At 41.3% G+C, this 25,409-nt stretch overlaps 1 protein-coding gene across 1 annotated transcript; it reads left to right on the forward strand.

Annotated features, from left to right (window-relative positions):
• Window positions 1-1,941: 1,941 nt before the first annotated feature.
• LOC120519495 lies at window positions 1,942-23,615 on the forward strand. Its single transcript, XM_039742488.1, has 5 exons — window positions 1,942-2,071; window positions 9,238-9,459; window positions 14,167-14,208; window positions 19,761-20,111; window positions 22,727-23,615. Exons 1-5 carry the CDS (start codon window positions 1,987-1,989, stop codon window positions 22,873-22,875), a joined length of 849 nt encoding a protein of 282 aa, XP_039598422.1. The 5' UTR covers window positions 1,942-1,986; the 3' UTR covers window positions 22,876-23,615.
• Window positions 23,616-25,409: the final 1,794 nt, after the last annotated feature.

The raw sequence follows: 25,409 nt of genomic DNA on the forward strand, positions 1-25,409 counted from the left end.
AGAAAGTAAGCGAAGTACAGCAGCAGTTAAGAAATCAAACAAAATGTTAGGTTGTATCATACAAACTGATTAATATACATCAAGGGACATTATGCTCAGACTATATCATGCACTGATTGGAGTACAGTGTGCATTTCTGGTCAGCCCACTACAGGAACGACAGGGCAGAACCTGAGGCTGTGCAGAGGAGAGCAACCAAGTGCATCTCAGGATTTAACAATTAAACTTGTTTGGTCTGAGCAGAAGAGACTTTGTGGGGACCTAATCCAGAAACTGATGAAGCAGATCCAACAGAATTCTTTCAACACTTTTAGTCGTAAAATTCTTTCAGGCCTGTCTCCTTTTCTGTTCACTGTGTATACCTCTGACTATAATATACTGTAACAGCAGGTCATGTCACTTGCAGAAATTCTCAGATGATTCTGTACTTATGAGGTGTATTGATAAAGGGGATAAGAGAGGGGAGTGAAGTCGGTTGACTTTGAGAATTGTCTGCAAGTTAACATGAGCAAAACCAAAGAACTGCTTATTGAATTTTGCTACACCAGAGATCCTCTATGTCCAGTCACCATTTAGGTAGTGGATGTGGAAAGTGGTGCACTGCTAAAATCATTAACATCGATAACAGGTTGGGCTGGTCTCACAACACATAGGAACTATACAAGGAAAGGAGAGAAGATCCTTCTTCCTTAGGAGACCACGCTCCTTTGCTTTGGGAAGTGACATCCTTAACATCTTCTACTGTGTGGTGTTCTGGGCTGGTATCATCACTTCAAGTGATTAAAAGGACAGGCTCAGTTATAGAACACATTCTGGACCCCTTGAAGTAGTGGTGGAGAAAAGAATGAAGACAAAAGTGAGTGCCATTATGAACGATGCTGCACATCCTCTATCTGACACACCAACACTGAGGACCTTCAGCCAACAAATCATTCAGAAGAAACATGACTTGGGCTCCTTTATACCAACAGCAATTAACGTCTGTATAGCGCCTTTAATTTTCTTCCTGGTCTGCTGTTCAGACCATAGTGTTTGTGTGTGTGTGTATTAATTGATTGATTTGTATTTAATGAGCTTCTGCTTAAAGTAAAATTTCCTCCTGGAGACAAATAAAGTTCTCTGAATCTATCTAAACAGTGATTGATGTACTTGAGGACACCATTGGAAATTAGGTGGAAATGAATGTAGGGCTGAAAAAGTTGTGGGAAATCTGGAACAAACTAATAAGACATGGAGCCGAAGCAGGAACCTTGACAACCTTTAAGAATATTCTGTATGAGACATGAGGACAACTCATCGATTAGCTAAATGAACTGAATGGTCTCCTATAGTTTATTAAATTTCTTACATTCTTATGTTCTTATGTTTGTCACTCACAATAATTCTTGATTACTTGTGTGTGCTCAGAACAATTTGCTGGTTTTGACTAACTTATTTGTTAAATGATAATCTAAATAATATTAAGATGTCCTAGAGTGTCAGGGATTTTGTATTTGATTCCCAGCCATGTTACTGCCTGTGCTTGGTGTGTCATGTCTGTGTAGACCTTTTATAAAGTCCACCTTCCTTCATCATCACAGCATTATGTCCCAATTGTTTTCATTTCTGTGTTTCACAATTAGATCTCAGGTAGATTAGGAGGCACATTCAGTGGTGGGGATTGACCTGGCAGCCTTATGATGTCTCCTCCTGCTGTTTCTCTAATAGACAGCACCACCTACATCTCACACCCCAATAACATGTAAACACACTTAAATTGTGATTCTAAGCAGTCCCAGTTTGAGTGGGTCTTTGGTTGTGTGTGACAGTCCTGTGATGAATTGCAAAGGCAGTGTGTTCAGATAAATGAACAGATAGACAGGCAGATGGATAATAATAACAACAAAACATCACCACAGCCACAGTACACGGCTCTCTTCCTTCCTTTACTGTGTCAACCTTCCTAATCTGATATGCACACACAGGTCTTCAGGCTACTTCGTCTCTATGCTGTTGATGGTTTGGAACGAGACATCGCCTGTGAAGATGCTCCCACTTTCATTCTTGATGTCTTTGACCTCACTTACTATATGTAAGTATGTTTTGGTTTAAAAATAGGCATATTTTTAAAAATGCTCTCTTCTGCTTCATTGTGATGACAAGATATACGTAGAGGTGATGAGAACAGAAATGAGGAGCCGTGCCACCACCGACGCACTCATCTTCTGCAGTTTCAGCATTTGTTATTGTGCTGTCAGCACAGCTTTCCTATGCTCTTCACTTTTTATATTTCTTTACCTTTTTTGATTTGTAAACCTTCAATTTAACGTATCCAATGCCTGTCTGCTTTGAATCATTTTGTCTGTTTTTTGATAATGAAAAACTTAAATAATCGAAAAAGTATTTCATGTTGATCTCCTGATTCTACAGTCGTGGTCAAAGGTTTTGAGAATGACAACAGTATTGGTTTTCACAATGTTTGCTGCTCCAGTGTTTTTAGATCTTTGTGTCAGATGTTTCTCTGGTAGACTGAAGTAGAATTACAAGCAGTTCAGTAGTTTCAAAGGCTTTTATTGACAATGATATTAAGTTTATGTAAAGAGTCCATATTTGCAGTGTTGGCGCTCCTTTCTTTTTCAAGACCTCTGCAATTCACCCTTGCATGCTGGCAATCAACCTCTGGGCTAAATCCTGACTGATGGCAGCTGCCCATTCTTTCATAATCAGAATTGGTGGATTGTTATTTATCCACCCGCCTCTTGAGGACTAACCACAAGTTCTTAATAGGATTAAGGTCTGGGGATTTTTCTGGACATGGACTCCACATTTTGATGTTTTGTTCCCTGAGCCACTTACAGTAGTTCTCACTTTTGCCTTATGGTCTGGTGCTCCATCATGCTGGATTATTCATTGTTTTGGTCACCAAACTTTTTTTGGAGGGTTGGGAGAAGTTGCTCTCTGCGCATAAACTTAATGTAACTGTCAATAAAAGCCTTTGAAAATGCTTATAATTTCACTTCAGTCTACCATAGAAACATCTGACAAAAATATCTAAAAACACTGAAGCAGCAAACTTTGTGAAAACCAATACTGGTGTCATTCTCAAACGTTTTGGCCAAAATTGTAGTGTGTTGTGACTCATTTGGCCTTCAGAACAAAATGAACTTATTTGGCCATGGATTCTACAAAATTCTAAATGTGTTATTAATGAATGTTATCCCACTGGCCAGCTCAGCAGTCTTGCTGCAAATAGTTTCTTCCATCTCATCTAAAAAATGCTCAATAGAGTTTAAGGACTGATCCAGGGACTGTGAAGCAATTAAAACTTGCTGTCATCTTCACAGAACCCCATACCTCATGGCATGGTGCATTATTATACTGGAACATTTGTATGAGTGTAGTCAAACTGTATTCATGAAGGGGTGAACTTGTTCAGCAACAATGTTTAGATATACCTTACCGACCAAAGGCTCTTCGGTGGGTATCTTGGCTGTAATGCGTGTTAGAAAGCCATTGCCCACAACATCAGCCTGCCACCACTAATCTGTACTGTTGACACAAAACAGGGTAGCTCCATGGACTTACGTGGTTTGCAACAAATTGTCATCTTTCCATCAGTACAATGAAAAAGAAACCTGGATATATCTGTCCAAGCAACTTTTTTCCACTCCCCAATGGTCTAGTTCTGATACATCTGTGCCCTTTGAAGTTGTGCTTTCTTGTTTTCTGCACATAATATCGGCACCTGACATGTTCTCCAGTTGTTGTTGCCCTTTCCAGACAAGTCCGATTAAGTGTTGCATTCCGACGTGAAATTGTGTATGCCAATGTTAAATTCAGATGTGACTGGTTTGTTTGTTTGCTTGATTCTTGTCATTCTCCATTGACTTGTTGACCTGTCACTTGAGATGCATAAAATAATATGCACAAAACTGAATTTGCACTAAAACTTCACAAAACATATTATGCTCGGCTACAAGCAAAATTCAGAATATTAATATCTACTGTAAATTTTTATCTAATCTGCAAACTTTGTCTCCATTTGCAAAAGCATGGTGCAGCTTTTTATGGTGTAAAGTCTGGAAAGGGGAGTGTGGCTAAAGAGCACTTAACTTTAAGCATTGTGTACGAGGCCACCAGTGAGCCACCAGAGCAAGTGGCCTTAAGTGTGACTGGCAGCATGAATGTGCAGGTAGGCACTGTGGGTACAGTCATTTCACCTGAAAAACCTCACGGACACTGAAAATGTGGATACTAAGCATTTAACCTATAGGAAAAATGGAGTTAGGATCCGGCACGATAGACCACCCCTCAGGATTCGGTAATGATCCTTCTGTAGGTTCACTTATGGAAACCTTGTTATGACTTTTACTTCCTCTATAGTTTAGTTATCTCTCAGGTGCTCCACCAGAGGTTGTGAGCTACTACAGTAGAGCTGATCCAGGGACCTCACTAAATCATCCAAAGAGGTGGTAGTGACACTTTGTAGAAAGGGCAGGGACTTAATCAGTGTGAGCTTACATCCCTCACTTACTGGGAATTCATCATACATGAGGAACAACTGCAAGCCTCGGTTCACATCATAAGTGGAGTACAATGGCTTACCCACACCCCTCAGCCCCAGGTAGGCACATGTTGATCCATTAGGTGTAGCACACACACAGCACCGGATGTCTTAGGACCTCCCAGACCTGTTCATGCTCAATCTCACATTTCTATTTTTTTTTTCTGCTGTGCAAGGCCACGATTAAGTGCAAGTAAACTGTGGATGACACAAAATGGGTTACACTTTTATAATAATGGATAACCAAATCCAGGGGAACAAAATCCGTGGATAGTGAGGATTTACTGTATAGTGTGTGGAACTGCATGGAAGGAGCCATGGAGTTTTGGAGCAGTGCTGGAGGGTTGTCCATAAAAAGACATTGTTTTGTTTGCAGAATAACATTAATGGAGCATTATTCCTTACTTTGTCCGGATAAGTTGCCTCTCACTTTTCGCCCCAGCACATTTCACCCTTCACTTTTCGCCTCCAAACACATTTCATCCCCGGTAATTTTCACCCCTAACCCCACTCCCCCATATTTCGCCACCACTATATTTTGGCCCGTGTAGCATGCGGCTGGGGCTCTTGCCCGGCTGGGACACCTCCATTCTGAGAAGTTCGGGGGAGCAAGTGTAGCCAGAGCGCTACCTACCCCGGGACGCTAGATGGCAACCCCCCTGGGTTGCAGCAGTACCTCAGGCTCCTGAAGGGCTGTATGGGAGATGGAGTGTGGTGCTGCCCTGTTGGGATCCGCAGGCACCGCCAGGGGGTGCTGCAGCAGAAGCTGCTGAGCCCTTATGGCCAGTTCTGTCGCCATATCCGGAAGTGCTGCCGGAAACGAGTAATCAAGTATCTGGCGCATTTCCGGGTGTATTATAAAAGGAGTCAGGAGGAGGAGCGATGAAGCTTGACCCGAGGAGTGAAGGTGGAGAAAGATAAAAAGAAGGAAGAGACGTATGGTATTGTGCTGTGCTTGTGCTGGGACTGTGGTATACTTGTGGGGAACGGGGAAGGCGTTTCCCACAAGAGAAAAAGAAAAAATAAAACTTGTGTGCCGTGAACTTGTATCCCACACGTGTCTGTGTCGGGTTCAGCTGGCGGTGCCAGCCTGGTGGACCACACCCAGTATTTATGTACATGTCTATAATTGCAATTTAAAATTTAATTAACCTTACCCGACATTGAAAATAAAGTTCACTCAGGTAGTGTTCTTATACGACTCACAGATTAACATGTTGCACTGAAAATAGTGTGCATGATTGCCTCCATAAAATGTGAGTATTGTACTTAAAATTTAATCCATGTTATGTGATATAGTATTGTACGATTGTACTGGATTTTACTCGTTATTTTTTTTTGTCAGCACTTCAGCCGTTTCAAGACATGCATTTACGGTTTTCACTGCCTGATTATCGGTGGTGCATGGCCATGGCCAGACAGCGCAATATCCAAACTGTTGCATCGTGTATTACTTTCTCACTGAAAGCTTTATTTTTGCAAAATCAACTTAGTAAAATTTTACTATGGCAGAAAGAATTTTGTCAATTAGAGGTCATTTAAGTGATGCACTATTGCTAACTTTTTTTTTGGTTTGCTAAAAAAATATTTAAATTAGAAAAGTCAGTTTTGAACGCTGAGAATGATTATTCACTTTATTTTTTCTAGAAACTTCCAACACTCAAAACATCTAGGTGTGGGTATCAGAAGTTACTGGGGCGGGGGAGAAATATCATGGAGGCGAAATGTAGTGGGGTTGAAATGTGAGGGGCAAAATGTGAGAGGTGAAATTTCCATAAATCGAACTGCATGTTTCACAATAGCAAATAGCACAATAGCAAATGTGTTTAATTATTTTATTATTTTATTATTTTATTTATTATTACCAAAGCAAATTATCAGTCGCAATATCACATAACAAAACTCTGCTCTTTCTTTCATCATTACTAAATAATGATTTTTTTTTTTTGGTTTTGTAAATCCATTGAAATGGTTGACCATGAAAAGCTCATTTGAGAAGTACTGGTACCCACATGTCCACCCACACACTATCTTGCCAGGTCTAAAGTCACTAAGTGCTCTTGTTTTGCCCATTCCAAAGCTCAAACTGATGCTTGAAATGCTGGTCTGCATCATGTTTACCTTGCACCGCTATCACATGAGAAATGAAATATTGGACTGGAGAACTTTGGGTGAGACTGGGCAAAGGGTGTACCTAATGAACAGACAACAGTAACTATCTAGTCACTCACTTTCTTTTCTTCTAAGTTCAGGATCGTAAAAATGCAAAACATACAGCATATTACCACAGCAACAACACATTGACGGCTTGACTCAAAGTCAACATCCTGTTCAGCACTCTACTAAAAAGTTGAACAATTTCTGAAATTTCTGTCTTGAAAAATGCAAAGAAGACATGCCCCAAACTCAGAGTTCCTATCTGCAAACAACCTGTTCTCTCATCTTTGTCCATCTTGAGATAATTATGTTAATCCAAAATGGTGAGGTACACAGCAAAAAGTAAGAGTGGTAACACTTTTTAGGTTTAACTTGTTTATTAGAAGCATTTACTTTAAACAGATCACCTCAGTCCATTTCTCCATCTTTTCCAACTTCCATGTAGGGTTGATTTGCTTGATCAACCTTCTCCATACATCTCAGTCCTGCACTTTCTTCCCAGTGAGACCCTCTATCTTCAGATCTTTTATTTTAACCATCCATCTCCACTCTGGCCTCCCTCACTTTCTTGTCCCCTGTATTTCCATTCACCTCATTCGTTTCTCCACGTATTCATTGCCTCTCCTCATGACATGTCCATGCCACTTCTACCTACTTTCCTGTACTTTCTTAGATATTTCTCTCAATTTTGTTGCACCTGTGATTGTCTTGTTTTGTTATTGCAGCTCCACAAATTCATCTCAATATTTTCATTTCTGCCACATCTAACTTCTTTTTAACTCCCTTTACTACCCGTGGCTCAGCTCCATCATTGCTGGTCTTACCACTGTCTTAAAAACCTCACCTTTAACCTTTCCCTTAATTCTACAATAACACAATCCTCCTGATACCTTCTTCTAATTGTTCCATCCCCATTGCACTCTATAGATTATCACTGTGTGTAACTCTTCATCTTGGACTAACACCGATCCTAGATGTTTATATTTCTCCACTCTTTTCAGCAGTTCACCCTGCAGGCTAACTTCTGAATCCTGATCATAATTAAACCTCAGTTTTTCTGTTTTCTTCCTATTTATCTTCAGCTCTCCATATTCTAAAGCCCTTCTCCATTCCTTCAACTTCTTTTCCTGGTGCTACATAACACAATGCCATTAACACAAAAAGCCTGCAACAGGGGGTTTGGTCTTTTATCCCAATACTAAGCACCTCCATAACCAGATCAACCAGGTTAGATCCCTGGTGCAGACCGCTCTAAATGAGATCTTGTCTCTTCCCCCCATATTCCTTTTAAACCGAGTCCCCACTCCCTCATACATATCCTAGACAATCTTCACACACTTCCCTGGTCCTCCTTTCTCTCTCAATCACCTCTAGACCTCTTGATGTGATGCACATCATAAATCTTATCCAAATAAATAAACACCATATGCAATCCTTTCTGTTTTCCTCAATGCTTCTCTATCAGTTGTCTCAATGCAAAGATGGCATCAGTTGTTCCTCTCCCTGGCATAAAATCAAACCGCTCCTCCTCTACGGTGGTCCCTTTCCCTAAGCCTTCTCTCTTTATCACTTTCCCAAATTTTCATTGTGTCTAACATCAGCTTTATCCCTCTATAGTTTCCACAACCCTGTATATCACCCTTCTTGAAAAGGTAAGTGTTAACATTATCGGAACTAGCAGTAACAGACTAACTGATGTTAGCTTGATACCCGCTACTATTCATATGGTGTGCTCAATGGATGCTTTATACATTTTTTTTTTAATTGCAGCTTCCAAGCAGAAATAGTGCCATTTATCATTGTCAAGAGCATGAAAGATATTTTTTAGTCACGACAGTGTAGTTTTTGCACCTTTCTTGCTCATCGGTTTCTTCTTCGATCCAGTCTATAGAACTATTAGCTTGCAGTTGTTGCTGGAACAACAGCTTTCATGGGGCCATCCATGTTTATTTTCCCACTTGAATAGTGCAAACGAGTGGAGGCCCCAAGTGAAGCAGCTGCAACTTCCAACTTCCCAGCCCCACCATTTGACAAATGCAGCATCACTCCGTCATACCAGGGTGATTTACAACAACCTGTCATCATGTCTTTGGTGTCATCTAAAGGTGGGATATACACTACATGTGAACTCGAGTCAGAAAGCACCCGGGCCCAGCCTGGACCAGACTCAACACAGTGGCCAAATACTGTGAAGCAGCACTGCTTGCTGCTGTCCCGCTATACTCACCTGTTTTGCTCCTGAATTACTTGAGTTCTTGGACTCACAGTGGAAGGCACCGTATAACACAGACATTGGCTTTGAAGTAAAGCAGTGTTGAACCAGAAGGACACTTGTGTTCAGAAACAGAGAAAAAAAGAACGACAAGGAGGTAAACAAAAGGTGAGGACTTGTGAACGCATGAGTCATGAAGCTGACGGATAAAGTGTGAATCACAGGATATAAATATGTCAGAGAATAAAAATATAAGCGTCTTTTCAACAAACTGCACCCACCTCGGTTTTTAGTGCACTTTTGCATTTTTTATTTTTACTCTCAGGTTTTGCAGTTAATTCTACAGAAGTTTCCGAGGCTCATCTGAAGTGCAGTCACAATGGGAAGCACATACTCTGGTACAAGCAGAATGACAATCAGAGGCCCCGCCTGATAGGAAAATCCACAACCAACATCTTAGCTGTTTCCAGCCTGGAACGGGAGCTCAGCAGCAACTACTACTACTGTGTCGTGAGACAGAATGGGGAGTACGTGTTCACAGCTGCCAGTGAGTATTCATTAGGAACTCATGTTCCATTTAGTTGTAATTCATGTCTGAACACATTTTATGATGTTTAAATAATGGGCAACACTTCCAAAAGAACTTAAAGGTTGGACAAAACACGGTGGTGTTGTTGATAGCAGGCACAGTGATTTGAATCCACTCAGCTACTGTGAAAAGGGTTAGGCTTAGGGTTAGGGTTTGTACTTCCTGTATGAATGTGACTTGCTTCCAGGTGTCCCATTTAATTTGGTCCAGTACGACTGACTACGCAGTGGATTTAGAAAATATTCAGACCCCATCAATACCTGTTCACTTCACTTTATACATGGATACATTTGTCATTAATGCCTATCAATCTACACTCAATAGCCCATAATAACAAAATAAAAATATGTTTTCAGGAGAATTTGCATCAAAACTGAAATGTCTCATTCATAGAAGTAATAAGATCCTTAATTCGGTACTTTGTAGATGCCCCCTCTGGCAGAAATTCCAGCTTTGTGTCTTCTTGGGTAAGTCCTTGGTGAATTTATCTAATTGTTCCTGGCAGATCCTCTCAAACTCTGTTAGATTGTTGAGAAGTGTCTTTAAGCTGCCATCTTCAGGCCTCTCCACACATGCTCTATGGGGTTTAGGTCTGGGCATTGGCTGGGCCACTAAAGGACACTCAGAGACTTGTCCCAAAGCCACTTCAGTGTTGTTTTTGACTGTATTCTTCAGATCATTGCGACTCTGAAAGGTGAACCGTCATCCCAGTCTGAGGTGGTTTGCACTCTGGAATAGGTCTCCTTCAAGGACATCTCTGTATTTGGCATGTGTCCTTCAATTCTGACCAGTCTTTCTGCACCTGCACCCCCACAGCATGGTGCTGCCACCATCATACTTCACTGTAGGGATGATATTAGGCAGCTGATGAGCCGTATCAGGTCTTTTCCAGATATTGTGATTACAGCGCTTCTCAAAGAGTTTAATTTCTGTCTCATTATACCAGAGAATCTTTTTCTTCATTCTCTCCGGATCCATTTGGCAAACTCCAAGTGAGTGTTAGCTACTCTTCCATAAACGTCTGATTCATGGAGCGCTGCTCAGATGGTCAACTTCTTGAAAGGTTCTCCCATCTCAGCAGAGGATTTCTGAATCTTTGTTAGAGTGAACATTGGGTTCTTAGTCACTTCCCTGACCACGGCTCTTCTTGACCAGGTACTCATTTTTACTAGAGAGTGTGATGATGCTGGTTCTTGCTCCACGCTCCCACTTCCATTATGGGAGCCTTTTTGAACCCAACACTGTCAGTAATGTTACCAGATGAGCTGGATAATGAGGACACCAAAACAAAGCAAGGGGAAAGGTGCACAAGTGCAAAACAGTGCTTTTATTAAAACAACAAAACCAGCATCCAAATAAATAGTGCAGTGCAAATAAAATGTCCATGAATAAATAATCCATTAAAAGCATTACAAATGTGGAAGTTAAAATCCAATAAATAAATCCATTTAAACAAAGTTAAAACAATGGCTGGAAGCAGTCCTTTAAAAACAAAAATCTGGTACCTTCCTTAGCTGGCGGTTCCCCTGCTTCCCCCTCTGGGCCATGCACCAGGGAAGTCACCCTACTTGCAGACGACTTCTCCTACTGGTCTGGTCACCTTTCGGTCCCTGGCTCTCCGTAGGGCTCCACCAGACCGGGACTTGGGTTCCCCAGAGACCAGGGCACTCACTCTGGGGCTTCCACCTCCCGAGCCTCTGACTCCTGCTGCCTTCCACAGTTTTTCGTAGCAAGCCGTCCTCAATGGTGGTCACTCCTGCTCCTCTGCAAAACTCAGCAGGAGTGACCCAATCCGTCTGCCTCCAGGTGCCAGCCAAAACACCCCACTAGGGCTCACTTCTCCCGGCTGCCTGTCCTTCTTACAGCGAGCCTGCTCTCTCTCTCTCTCACAGCAGCTCCTTCCCTTCCTGCCCTTTCTCCTTTTTAACCTCTGTCCTCTGTTTTCTCTCTGTTTTTTTTCCCCTTTGCACTCATGCTTCTCCTGTTTATAATGGGGACATGGCACAGGTGTGGTGATTATCAGCTCCCGGCCTCAGTTACGGATATTGACGATTCCTCACCTGTGCACTTAAGTGAGAAAATGCCTACAACACATCGTGTCCGAGAACCGCTCCGGTCACACTACCATGCCCTCCCTTTAAGCCATGAATGCGAAAATTATTTATTTAAAAACTGGCCTTTTATTCTGAGCCGTGGACCCACTATACCACAGAGAGGGGCGGGGGAGAGCCAACTGTAGGAAAGGCCCTGGTGGTTCCAAACTCCTTCCATTTTGTAATTATCGAGTCCATTGTGTCTCCTGGGACCACTCAAAGCAGCTTTAGATATGGTTAAATCCTTTTGCTCTTACCAATGGCTTACCACAAGTGGATGATGGAAGTCTACAGAGAGTTCCTGGGACTTCATTTTTGTTTTTAGTCCTGACGTGCTGTGCAAATTGTGAACTTTCTACACACAGGTACACGTGTGCCATCAAAGACAATGTCCTATCAATTCAGTTTGCCACAGGTGGACTCCAATCAAGTTCTAGAAACATCTCAAGGAGAATTAAAGCAAACAGGAGGCATCTGAGCACATTTTAGAATGCCACAGCAAAGGGTCTTTATCGAAATAAAAAAAATTGAATGACTGTCTGTCTGTATGTTCCCTATAAAATCTTAGAATCTTACATCTTCATGTTGCTTGCTTAGTGGCGTTGCAGAGTCAAGGGCCTTCCAGAACAGACATCATGTGACAGATCACGTGGCACTTTGAGGGCACACAGGTTGACCCTCATCAACTAATCATGTAGCTTCTGAAGTTAATCAGTTGGGCCAAATCTTATTTAGCAGTTTCATAGCAATGGGGATGAATACATATTATGATAATAATTGAGTCCAGACATCATAAAAAGATTTGGGCCAGCCACCAGTCTAATATCCCTGGCTGCAAAAGGCTTTTTAGTAATAGAGATATTCACCAGACTGAGTCCAAAACAGAACTGATTATATGTGGCAAAGATGGCGGCTTTAAAGACCAGTATAGGAAGTGACGTCATCAAAGGGGCTGGAACTGGAAAGGATGTCATCAAAGGGGGCGGAACGGGAAGTGATGTCTTCATAGGCACTGGAATCTTGCAGGGTTTCCTGGAAAAAGTCTGCAGGGAACTGACAAAGACAGTCAGTGCACCCCACCGCCCCCTGGTCGGATGTTTTATTACAATTATGTAAGTCCTTTAACTGCCTCCTACTCGCATGTAAGTGACGATATGTACTCACAAGTTTTCAGTTTTTATTTGTGTTTACATATTGTTGTTGATTACATAAGTCCATTACATAAAATCCAAATGAAAATGAATTTTAATTCCAGATTGTGATGCAACAAAACAGGACAAATACCAAGAGGGTTGAATACTTTCACAAGGCACTGATCGTGAATGTGAACATGTTGTGTCTGGCTGGCAACCCCATGCAGATTCACCACCTGCCTCATATTTAAGGCTGCCAGGATTGGCTTCAACTACATATGAACGTGATACAGACAAACTGGGTTTGACAAAAATGAAGGATGGATAATAGCCACATCATGCTATTGTGGGCTGCATTAGGAAGGAGGAGGAGTATAGGATGCTAATCAAAGACATCGTTAAATGGTGTGACTCAAACCACTTACACCTGAACACCAGCAAGACCAAGGAACTGGTGGTGGATTTTAGGAGGCCCAGGCCTCTCATGGACCCTGTGATCATCAGAGGAGACTGTGCAGAGGGTACAGACCTATAAATATCTGGGAGTGCAGCTGGATGAGAAATTGGACTGGACTGCCAATACTGATGCTCTGTGTAAGAAAGGTCAGAGCTGACTATACTTCCTTAGAAGGCTGGCGTCCTTTAACATCTGCAATAAGATGCTGCAGATGTTCTACCAGACGGTTGTGGCGAGTGCCCTCTTCTACGCGGTGATGTGCTGGGGAGGTAGCATAAAGATGAAGGACGACTCACGCCTGGAAAAACTGGTGAGGAAGGCAGGCACTATTGTAGGAATGAAGCTGGACAGTTTAACATCTGTGGCAGAGCGATGGGCGCTAAGTGGGCTCCTGTTAATCATGAAGAATACACTGCATCCACTGAACAGGATCATCTCCAGACAGAGGAGCAGCTTCTGTGACAGACTGCTGCCACCATCCTGCTTCACTGACAAACTGAGGAAATCGTTCCTCCCCCACACTATGCGACTCTTCAATGCCACCGTAAACGCTAACATTATTCAATGTTATTGTCTGTTTTTACATGCATTTTTATTACTCTTTAATTTAATATTGTTTTTTGTATCAGTATACTGCTGCTGGATTATGTGAATTTCCCCTTGGGATTAATAAAGTATCTATCTATCTATCTATCTATCTATCTATCTATCTATCTATCTATCTATCTATCTATCTATCTATCTATCTATCTATCTATCTATCTATCTATCTATCTATCTATCTATCTATCTATCTATCTATCTATCTATCTATCTATCTATCTATCTATCTATCTAGAATACCCTATAGTATCACAGAGATAGGAGAATTAAACACATCAGTGATCACTGAAAGATCCATGTAAATAACCTTTTCACTTTGGCTTTACTTCATTTACCTTTTGGCACCACACCTGACTTACTCCATTTGCCTTTGTTTCAGATTTCTCAGCCCAGATGTTATCCTCATGGTCAGAGGTCTCACGTAAGTGTTTTGATTTACTTGTAGTCTGGTCCTGTTGACAAAACACCATTGGAATAATAAAGTGACAAGTGATTCCAGGATAGCTAACTACTTGATGGGAGGTAGCGGTTGTGAATGTGATGGTTGAGACAGGGAAATTAACCTCATTATGTAAAAATAAGTTGAGTTAAACAGTCAAAGCTCCCCAGAGGTATATCTCAGCATGTGCTCTGCTTAATTAAATAAGTGATGTTAATTACCTTCATTCACTCAACTCCATATCAAGTCTCATGGGACAATGAATCCTCATTCTGTGGCCATCTCAGCCAATTTAGCACCCAAGCACTCTTGACATCCAGACTGAATGGCAGCAGACCTCATAACGTAAGAAGAATCACTCATCACATCAGATTTACTACTGCATTACACAGGTCTAGAGTGAAGTCATTATAACAAGTTGTACAAGAATGAGTCTCAACACACTGGAAAGGTTTAGGCCAGCCACCCGTATATTGTCCCTGGCTGCAGAAGGTTTAATGAAAACAAGATGTTGATGTTGTCAGATTGAGTCCCAGGACAGAACTGATGAGGTTTTGGAAGATGGTGGCTTTATATGCTGTGAACCAGAAGTGATGTCATCCTCACAGAACCGGGAGTGACGTCAATCTGGGTGCTGCAACCAGAAGTGATGTCAGTCTGTCCACCGGAACCGAAAGTGATGTTGAATCAGGCAGGTTTTCCCGTATTTGGCCTGTAGAGATAACAGAAGTAGGTTTAGAGCAACCTGCCACCCCTGGCCTGGCAGGTGATTACCTCCACTTGGTCCAATCTGCTCACTCCTAGTTGCACATGTGTGACAAAGTGAAGGGAGAAAGGAGACTCATGCTTGAAATTACCTGCACCAATAGTGAGGAAAACTTCCATATAAAAAAAAAAATTCTTCTGTGCAATTTCACTAGAAGGCTCATCAGGTTTACAGATGACATTGAAGACATTTTGAAAAACTGTATAGCCTCCTTAGTGTCATGTTTATCCGTGGAAACATGAATCAAAAATTGTTTTCAGCAAGAAAAAATGTTCTTATATGTAACAGATATATGTAAATACCAACACGTCAACATATATAAGGTAGGACTGGTCTGTCAAGTGTGGCACCCGTCCCAGCAAGCATCATGCGCGATGTAGGAACAATCCCAGAACGGAGTGCCAGCTCATCACAAGGTGAATATAAGCATAAACATGCACTAGTAGTCTCTATTTAGCATAATCAACGGGATCGACGGGCGCTGAGCAGGCTTCTGTCAATCATGGAGAATCCATTGCATCCACTGAATCATCTCCAGACAGAGGAGCAGCTTCAGCGACAGACAGACTGCTGTCACCATCCTGCTGCACTGACAGACTGAGGAGATCGTTCCTCCCCCACACTATGTGACTCTTCAATTCCACCTAGGGGGTTAAATGTTAACATTATACAAAGTTATTATCTGTTATACCTGCATTGTTATCACTCTTTAATTTAATATTGTTATTATCAGTATGCCACTGCTAGAGTATATGAATTTCCCCTTGGGGATTAATTAACTTCTGCTACAGTACCCTTTTTCAGAAGACAGCACCCTCGTATTCGCTAACTGGGATTCTGTTAGCTGGGTCGCAAATAAAAGTTGCACTTAACATCCATTACACGCCCCTTTGAATGTCGCGGTAACCTTCGCCACACCAATCGCGCATCTTGACTCACCTGTTTCCAGCTCAGTCTCGTGAGCAGGTGACAATCTTAGACGACCAGTTGACAAAAATACAAATGAACTGGAGAGGTCAGTTTGGTGACGGTAAAAAGAACGGCGAAGTCAGCTCACGGACAACTAGACAATTTACTTTCTCTTTACAACACACGTCACTTCCCTCGCCCCTTCTCTAGGGCTCATTTTCGTTTTCCTTTGTCCCGTATCTACTATCCGCAAACTCCGTGCTATTTTTAATTTCGTCACACGCATATTAGCTAAGGGGGGATTGGGAATGATATAGAGCAGTGATGGCGAACCATTTAGAAACCAAGTGCTCAAACTGCAATCCAAAACCCACTTATTTATCGCAAAGTGCCAACATGGCAATTTAACCTGAATACCACCTAAAACTGAACACCAGCATAACCAAGGAGCTAGTGGTGGATTTTAGGAGGCCCAGGCCCCTCATGGACCCCGTGATCATCAGAGGTGAGTGTGTGCAGAGGGTACAGACCTATAAATACCTGGGAGTGCAGCTGGATGATAAATTGGACTGAACTGCCAATACTGATGCTCTGTCTGTCTATCTATCTACTGAGCTTTTAGTTTAGAAAAGCCACTCATACATTAACATCTTTTGTCTTAAAAGAAAAACATAATAACAGAGCTTTCAATGATACAAACAACTTTTTGTTGAAAGGTAAAAGTTTGCATTCGGTATGCTTTTGAACAATTAATGTGCTTTTTGCTGTTGTATGCATGCTGATAATTTGTCTAACCTTGGCTCATACTTTGTAAGTTTGAGAGCAACACATGCAGCACTCAGGTCATCTATTAGTCTGTTTCTGGTGTCAGATTTGATTTAATTCAAAGCTGAAAACAGCTCTTACAAGCATAAGATGTTCCAAACAAAGTAAGGAAAGCAATCTCAAGTGCCTTCATTGACTTAAGATTATTTGGCAGAGAATTCCACACTTTAAGGATTTCATTTTCATAACTAACTGTGCTGTCCTTTGTCATCCCTTCGATCCTCTCAAGTGTTTCACGCAGATCTTCCCTATTAAGCTCCGCCCCCAAAGCTTCCATTATATATTACGGGGTCGTGGATCAGGTGTGGCGATTAGCAACTCCCGGCAATAATTACAGATGCGGACGACTCCTCACCTGTGCGCTTAAGCGAGGACTGCCCGCATCACAAAACTCCCGGAAACTGCTCCGGCCACTCTACCATAACCCCCTTTAAGCCGCGAGTGCGGCAATTATCTGTTAAAACTGTCCTTTTCAATTTTGAGCTGTGGACCCGCTATACCACATCCCCTCCAACCCCACCACAGGAATCACAGACTCAAAAGGCTGCAGTCCGTGCCGCACCCTCAAGCAGCATGTGTGCTGCCCGCCTTACCCCAGACAGGAGAGGAAGGAAGCGCTCCCATTGGGCTGCTGGGCAGAGGGGCGGGTGATGTGAGAAAAGTCCTCCGGCGCGCGTGAAGAGGGGGAGCGGTGAGGGGAGCAGCCCGGTCTCGCATCCCTCTGGCTTTATAGTAACGAACTCTGTGCTCGGGCGACGGCGCGCGTGCCCACTGAGAGGGCTCTGAGTGTCCCCTTTGGCATGCATGCCATAGGTTCGCCACCACTGATATAGAGATAGCAGGTTTGGAGACTCTCCGTCTAGTAATAGAAAGCACAGAAAGAAGCACAGGGCTGACATGAAAGCAAAACAAAACAGGGCAAACACACCAGAACTCCATTTTAAAGGAGCAGCAGGGCCAAAGTGCCACTGCATGTTTGTCACAATACACTGGGCAGTAGAACACTGAAAAACTAAATAACAAAGAAAATGAAAAGTGAACCTATGCAGAAGTCGTCCACATTGTTTCATCTTACATTGTTTAGTCAAGCAATATAAAATGCAACCGCAATTCCAAAAAATCTATCTATCTATCTATCTATCTATCTATCTATCTATCTATCTATCTATCTATCTATCTATCTATCTATCTATCTATCTATCTATCTATCTATCTAGTAAATTAAACATAGATTTTAAGATGAAGTTTATGACATTCTGCCTTAATGATAAAATAAACAACATGATTGAAGTCAAAAATGTTGAGATAAAACTCAACATTTCGACTTTAATCTTGACATAGGCTTTTTCTTCCCTGTGTCCCTATGTTTTTCTTTTTCTTCCCTGTGACCTTAATGTGCTTCCAATGACACTCAGACAGTTGGCTGCGACTCGCCGTTTCACATCACTTTTTATATCTGACCACTTCTTTTTTTATTTTGGGCAATGTGCAACTTTCTGAAGTTGAACTTTTGAGTGCCTCCACCATGCTGTGCCACTCCATAAATTTCCTTTTGTTGCTTATACTACTGCTTAATCCACTAATTACTACCTTTTTCTTTGCCTCCACTTCCCTGAGCAGGTCCTCCATTTTGCATTCGCCAAAATTCTTCTTTTTTCCATGTGCTTTTGCCATTCTCTTTTAACAAATCACTGAACAGAAGGGGCTATTTATATTGATTTGCATATTCAAATAAGCGAAATTTTGGGGGGAGTCGGGGGTGGGGCTGTAAGGAAGGTGCGTAGAACTTTTCTTACATGCAATTTTATGAACCAAATTGTATGTTTTTGTATATGCACATTTCTAGTTTTGACTATATGCCATGTTTTTTGTGTCAGTTCTACACAGGACGTTGTAAATGAGGCCCTAGGAGATGAAATGTGGTCATAAACTCAAGCAAGGGTCACAATCAAACAAGAAAAGCTAAAATTTCAATACCAAACAGATATTTGTATTCTGATCTTAGTAAGCAGAGTATTTTTATTGTGGCTAATCAGAACAAAATATGTGGTCAGGACATAGTGAAAAGGTAAAGACCCTGGGAGATGATTAGCACAGGTGACAAAACCAAGACATTAAAGAACAATCAAAGTAAAAAAATTCAAGAAGAATGCCACAACCAATAATACTTAAAGGCACATAAGAGTTTACCCATGAGCTTAAAAAATGAAGCACTGCATCAGTACAAATTAGTTCTCTGGTTGTGACCTCCATAACCCCACCACCAACCGTATGGTGTCACTAGCAACAGTAGTGACACCCTCAATAAAAAAAATGGAGGTAGAAAGAGGTTAAAATAAGATTACAAAAGATCTGATTTGTTCAACGTGCTCATAACAACCAACATCGATCAGATCCACCTATCAACCTTACCTCGCTCATAAACAAGACTTATTGATACTTAAACTCATCCTCCTGAGACAGTACCTCATCCCCAACCAAGAGAGGACACTCCACCCCTTTCTGGATGGGAACCATGACCTTAGACTTACAGGTGCTGGTCTTCTTCCCAGCTGCTTCACACTCAGTTACAAACTAGCCCAATGCTTGTCAAAACTCACAGTCCAATGAAGCAGGCAGGACCACATCACCCACAAGAAAGATGTGATCCTGCAGTCCCCAAACTGGACACCCTGCACCCTTTGGCTGAACCTAAAAAATGAGTTTTCTTTGCTGGGTGTCCAGACACAGCCTTTAGATAAAGGGTGAGGAGTACAGACATTCGGAAGGAGCTCAAAGTAGAGCTCAGGTGAGGTGGTTTGGGCATCTGATTAGGATTCCTCCTGGGGAGATGTTTTGGATGTCTTCATCCGGGAGGAGACCTCAGGGAAGACACAGGACACATGACTGTTTACACAAGTGCAAAATATATTTTAATAAAATTTTGGTAGTACATTATTAATAAATAAAAAATACTAATCTAAAAAGGTGCACAATGCAGTTCCTTCATGATCTAAAGATGTGCTGAAGGTTTTTCAAACTGTTCCATCTTCAGGTCTCTGGACCACAACACTGCCTCAGAGTAACAACGTGATTGAAATGAACATCGGTGAGAATCTAACCTTGGAGTGTGAAATGAACAACGGAGACGTGCTTTGGTACAAACAGCAGCGAGAAGAGCCCCCACTTGTGATTGTGACGGTGTTCTTCAAAACAACTCTTCCTGTTCCACTCTATCATAATGGATTTAAAATCACCCCTCACAAAAGCTTTCGCCTACAAGACACCAGCTACTTGTCCTTAAGAAGCTTATCTGACCAAGACAATGCCATGTATTACTGCGTCAGAGACAAGGATGGCGAGCTACATTTTGAAAAAGGAACTGAGTTACGTGTAAAGGTTGAAGGTAAGAAGGTAACATGAATGATGCACCATAGCAGCCAGTTTGTCATATTTTAGATTAGTGCTTCTCAGCCTTTTTGGTTTTGCGACCCAACTTTAACCATGTTAGCGTTCCTCTCCTCGTGAACTCAGTGCGTTTGGTTGGACTTCACCTTGGGGAGCCAAGCTTTATTGTCAGGTAATTTAAGCACAATTGTCAAAATAGGGGTGAAATCGGATGTGATGGTCAGAGCAGGGTGGAATCAGACACAATCAACTGGGCGGAAATCCACCATTATCCACTTTCTAAAAGGTCACAACATGCTTCCTTTATAAACAACAGCAACTTCAGACCCACTGGTGGCAGCCGTGACCCAATGGTTCAGAAACCACCTATCCAATATGTGTTGCAGACCCAACACTTTACACATCTTTGTCTCTTTCTCTCTCCCTCTTACACCATTTTATAGTTACATGTAGCTGTTGTTCTTCCCATTCCTCAAATCTCTCTAGATAGCTGCATTTTTACCATCTCTGGTGATACCCCAGTCTCTCATCAGTCTTATGTCATAAAAGTTAATATTTTTAAGTCTTGACAGTTTAACCCCTTAGTTTGAGCACTGGTTAAGACAAGTGACCCCTTGAAAGATCACAGGCCAATGCTCTTTCTGAGAAAGCATGGCCTGCAAGTCTTCTTCTGCAACCAAACCTGAGACACTTTGCTCACGGCAGAGTAGCCCAAAGCTTGGTGACCTGTGCACACACTTTTATCATTTATTACAACTCCAAAGAATGTTAACAAGAAAAAAAAAATGGTATTTTTCTTGAGTCTCTTACTATAACAATTTTCTGTCTTCACATCAGGACTGACTTTAGAACATCAAAACATTATAAAAATTATATAAAAAGATATAGGTCATTCAGCCCAACAAAGCCCACCAGTCCTATCCACTTAATTCTTCTAAAATAACATTAAGTTGAGGTTTGAAAGTTCCTAAAGTTCTACTGTCTACAACACTACTTGGTCTCTTATTCCAAGTGTCTATCGTTCTTTGTGTGAAGAAAAACTTCCTAATGTTTGTGTGAAATTTTCCCTTAGCAAGTTTTCAGCTGTGTCCCTGTGTTCTTGATGAACTCATTTTAAAATAATAGTCTCGATCCACTGGATTCATTCCCTTCATCATTTTAAACACTTCACTCAGGTCACCTCTTAATCTTCTTTTGCTAACACTGTAAAGGCTCAGCTCTTTTAATCTTTCCTCATAACTCGTCCCCAGTAGCCCTGGAATCAGCCTAGTCGCTCTTCTCTGGACCTTTTCTAGTGCTGCTATGTCCTTTTTGTAGCATGGAGACCAAAACTGCAGCCAGGACTCCAGATGAGGCCTCACCAGTTTGTTATAAAGCTTGAGCAGAACCTCCTGTGACTTGTACTCCACACATCAAGGCGCTATATAACCTGACATTCTGTGAACCTTCTTAATGACTTCTGAACACTGTCTGGCAGTTGACAGTGTTGAGTCCACTATGGTTCCTAAATCCTTCTCATAGGGTGTACTATCTGTTTTCAGACCTACTAACATTAAACTTCATCTGCCATAAATCTTCCCAAGTCTATATGCTGTCCAAGTCCCTCTATGATGATTTAATGTATTCCAGATTATCTGGTAATCCACCTACCTTGGTATCTTACCTTAACCAGCTTGTTACTTATATTCCTGTTCAGTTAAACGCCTGTCCTTGCCACATGCTGCTCAATCTCATCCTTAATAATTCCTTCCATTAGTTTTCCTGTAATACATGTTAAGCTTATTGGCCTGTAGCTGCTTGGATCTACCTGACTGGTCACCTTTTTAATATAACGGGTAAAATTTGCCATTTTGCAGTCCTTCAGAATTTCCCCAGTTTACAGAGACTTCATAAACATTTTCACCAAAGGCTTCTATTTGCACTCACTGATCTCTGTAAGCACTCTTTGATAAATATCGTTGGTCCTGGTGACTTGTTTGACTTCAGCCTATTTAATCTTCATGGCTCTTCTCCCTGTTACCGCTGAGAGGTTATCCACTTGCTCACATGTGAAGACCTCCGAAAAATGCGAGTTTAGAGCATCTGCTATTTCACTGTCTGTAGTTTTTAATTCAAATAATTCACTATTTCTGATGCACTTCACCTCTTCCTTGACTGTCATCTTCCTTTTGTCATCTTTTGCCTTATCTGCTGTATTCCTCTCTCACTGCCTTTCAGTTTCTCTAATATCCTTCTTAATAGCTGCCCTCATGCTTTCAAACACCCTATGATTCACCTTAGAGTTAATATAGTCATTATTCATTGCTCTTTTCTTTGCAGCTTCTTTTTTATCTATTTACTTACCTGCTATTGAGGTGTTTTATCCTACTAATTCTAATTTTTGAGATGTATGTGTGCTGCACTATATGTAAAACATTTTTAAACCTGTAGTGATGCTCCTTAACTGTCTCCACACTTAAACACTTCTCCTAGTTTATCTCTTTTAGACTTCTACCACATCTGCTCAGAACTTGCCTGTTCAAAACTTTCTTTGATAATCATAAATACTCAGACTGAATGTTGCATTTCATATCTGTGTTGTAATGTAAACGTATTTACTTCTTTATTTTTCAGAGGAGCCAAACACGACTGATTTTCTACTGCAGTTTTACTGGATCTGTTTTGCTTTGATCATCGGAATGGCTCTTTCAGCCTTAGCTTTTCTTCTATTTATTGCAAGATCTATGAAGAGAGAGCGACATTCATTGCACATTCGTTACTAGAGCTGCACTTAAAACCCCTTTACATCCTGAGGTCATTTCTCAGTGATTTCCACCTGCAGGGAGAACACCATCAAAACTTTATTATGCAATAAATAAAGGAAGGACAACCATGTTTTCACTAAACCTTGACATTTACCTTCTTAATTGTAGTAGAAATTGAATTTTTTGTCAAATGGAAACATTACTTTACTCAAAAACTGATGCCAAAATAGTGAAAAAGACATAGGTGGACACAGTTATATTTCCAAATTTGTGTTATAAAATACAAGTTCAAGCAATGCCAGGTCAGTTTTCTCACCTCTGAGGTGTTCCCAGATATGTCAACTGTGCCTATGTTGATAACACAAAGCCTTTGGCACCATGGCCATGGATTATGTTATTTTTCTCAAGACTCCTTCATCACACATGCATGTTTTAGGGATTGTTTTACTCAGGAGAAGATGCTGTAAGTGTTGATATGTTACTTGTATAATTTTGCTGTTGCTTTGTGGAGTTATATTTGAGAGCATGTGAAAATCCACATTCAAGGTGTGATGGTTTTTCCAGTTTTTGGCAAGCAGTTGTAGCGGGGTTTCAAGTCATGGGTAGAAATCTACTGCTCGAGACCTTTCGATTGATGTATAACACTTGGGTGTTCCTTGTACAGAAAAGATCTTCTTTCGACTGTCTCCCGTTAGGAGTTGCCACAGCGGTTGATCTTGCTCCATATCTTCCTGTCCTCGTCATCTTATTCTGTTACACCCATCACCTGCATGTCCTCTCTCACCACATCCATAAACCTTCTCTTAGGCCTTCCTCTTTTCCTCTTACCTGTCAGCTCTATCCTTAGCATCCTTATCCCAATTTACTCATCATCTCTCCTCTGCACATGTCCAAACCAACGCAATCTTGCCTCTCTGACTTTGTCTCCCAGCTACCCAACTTGAGCTGACCCTCTAATGTTCTCATTTCTAATCCTATCCATCCTTGTCACAATGCAAATCTTAGCATCTTACAGAAAACATACTAGGCTGATTTTAAATTTTTTGATGACATTGTATGACGCAGCACACATCTGATTTCATGCCGGATTCAGCTATACATACTATAACAATGTAATCACTATGAATGTGTAGTAGACACCCGTGGGTTACCCACGAGATATTGTTTGTGTCAGTTGTGGCGTAATTCATCTGTATGATGCTGTGAGAGGTGTTTGAAAACATTCTTTGAACTCTTGCTGGTCGTTAAGTGAGCACATTCTGTACATGTCAGTCTGTTGATCCTGGGGTTCATTTATCTCCACTTGATATTTTGCAGGTCAAAGTAATTCAGAATATAAGAGGGATTATCTCAGAGTGCAGACTGTGCAGCTCTCTTGGCCTTCCTCAGCCCGTTACAGCACATACAGACATATACAAAAGTCACTGGCAGTCCCACCCGGTAATCATTTAGTGGTGGGATTGGCTGAATGAGTAGATGTGGGATCGAGCAGCTGTGAGGTAATCATTTAGAAAGCCTGAAGTATAATTGACTATGGACCACGTCCCCTCTGGTCAGTCCTCTGTAAATTGAAATCAGTCCTGTACAACCAACTGAGGGACAAGTCAGAAGTGAAGGGTACATGATGAGCCAGCTGATAGCTGCATGGTCCTCTTCATGGCCTGTCCTTGTCACCCTGCAGGGGTTCATGTTTTGTAGAGACTGTGGCTTAAAAACATTGCTATGCTATTATGTATTATTTCAGTTAATGAAGTTATTCTTTTCTGTGGTTCTTTATTTTAGGAATTTTAAATGTCAGTAATCATTTCTCTACATTTATTGTTTTCAGGTTTAGTTTCAAGGACTTAGTGTATTTTGTTACATTTTTAATTTATCATTTTCATTTATATGGAAGCACTATTTCGATTGTCCTGTCATCACAACATAACTCCTGGTTGATATTACAGTGCAGTCCCATGAAGCCATATATATCTACAGCGGGGAAAATAAGTATTGAACACATCAATGTTTTTCTCAGTAAAAACAATTCTAATGGGGCAATTGATATGAAATTTACACCAGATGCCGGTAACAACCCAAGGAATCCACGCATACAAAGAAATCAAAACAAATAAGTCCATCAATTAAGTTACTGTATGTGTAATAAAGTGGAATGACACAGGAAAAAAGTATTGAACACATGAAGAAAAGGAGGTGCAAAATGGCATGGAAAGCCAAGAAAGCAGCTGAAATCTGTCAATCCTGGTAGCCCCCTATCAGTGCAAATGAATCTCAGCTGCTTTAGTCCTAATTGATGGTTTCTCATTCCCAAGGTGTCACATAAGAAGCATCTCATGTTGGGTAACAGCAAAGAGCTCTCTCAAGACCTTCACAACCTTATTATTGCAATACATACTGATGCCATTAGTTACAGACATCATTTCACCATAAACCACCAGCTGCTCCACTCAAGATTTATGTCAAAAGAATAATCAGCAGAGTTGTCTAAGAGCCAAGGACCACTCGCCGAGAGATTCAGAAAGTCCTGAAATTAGCTGGTCCAGTTGTTTCAA

Source organism: Polypterus senegalus, chromosome 1 (genome assembly GCF_016835505.1).
Source record: "Polypterus senegalus isolate Bchr_013 chromosome 1, ASM1683550v1, whole genome shotgun sequence".
In the NCBI taxonomy this organism is placed as follows: Eukaryota; Metazoa; Chordata; class Cladistia; order Polypteriformes; family Polypteridae; genus Polypterus; species Polypterus senegalus.

Coding starts and splice junctions, on each gene's coding strand:
- LOC120519495 (XM_039742488.1), top strand. CDS start 1,987: ATGCTGTTGATGGTTTGGAACGAGACATCGCCTGTGAAGATGCTCCCA. Junction 2,072..9,237: donor TTTGACCTCACTTACTATAT/GTAAGTATGTTT, acceptor TTTTACTCTCAG/GTTTTGCAGTTAATTCTACA. Junction 20,112..22,726: donor GTTACGTGTAAAGGTTGAAG/GTAAGAAGGTAA, acceptor TTTATTTTTCAG/AGGAGCCAAACACGACTGAT.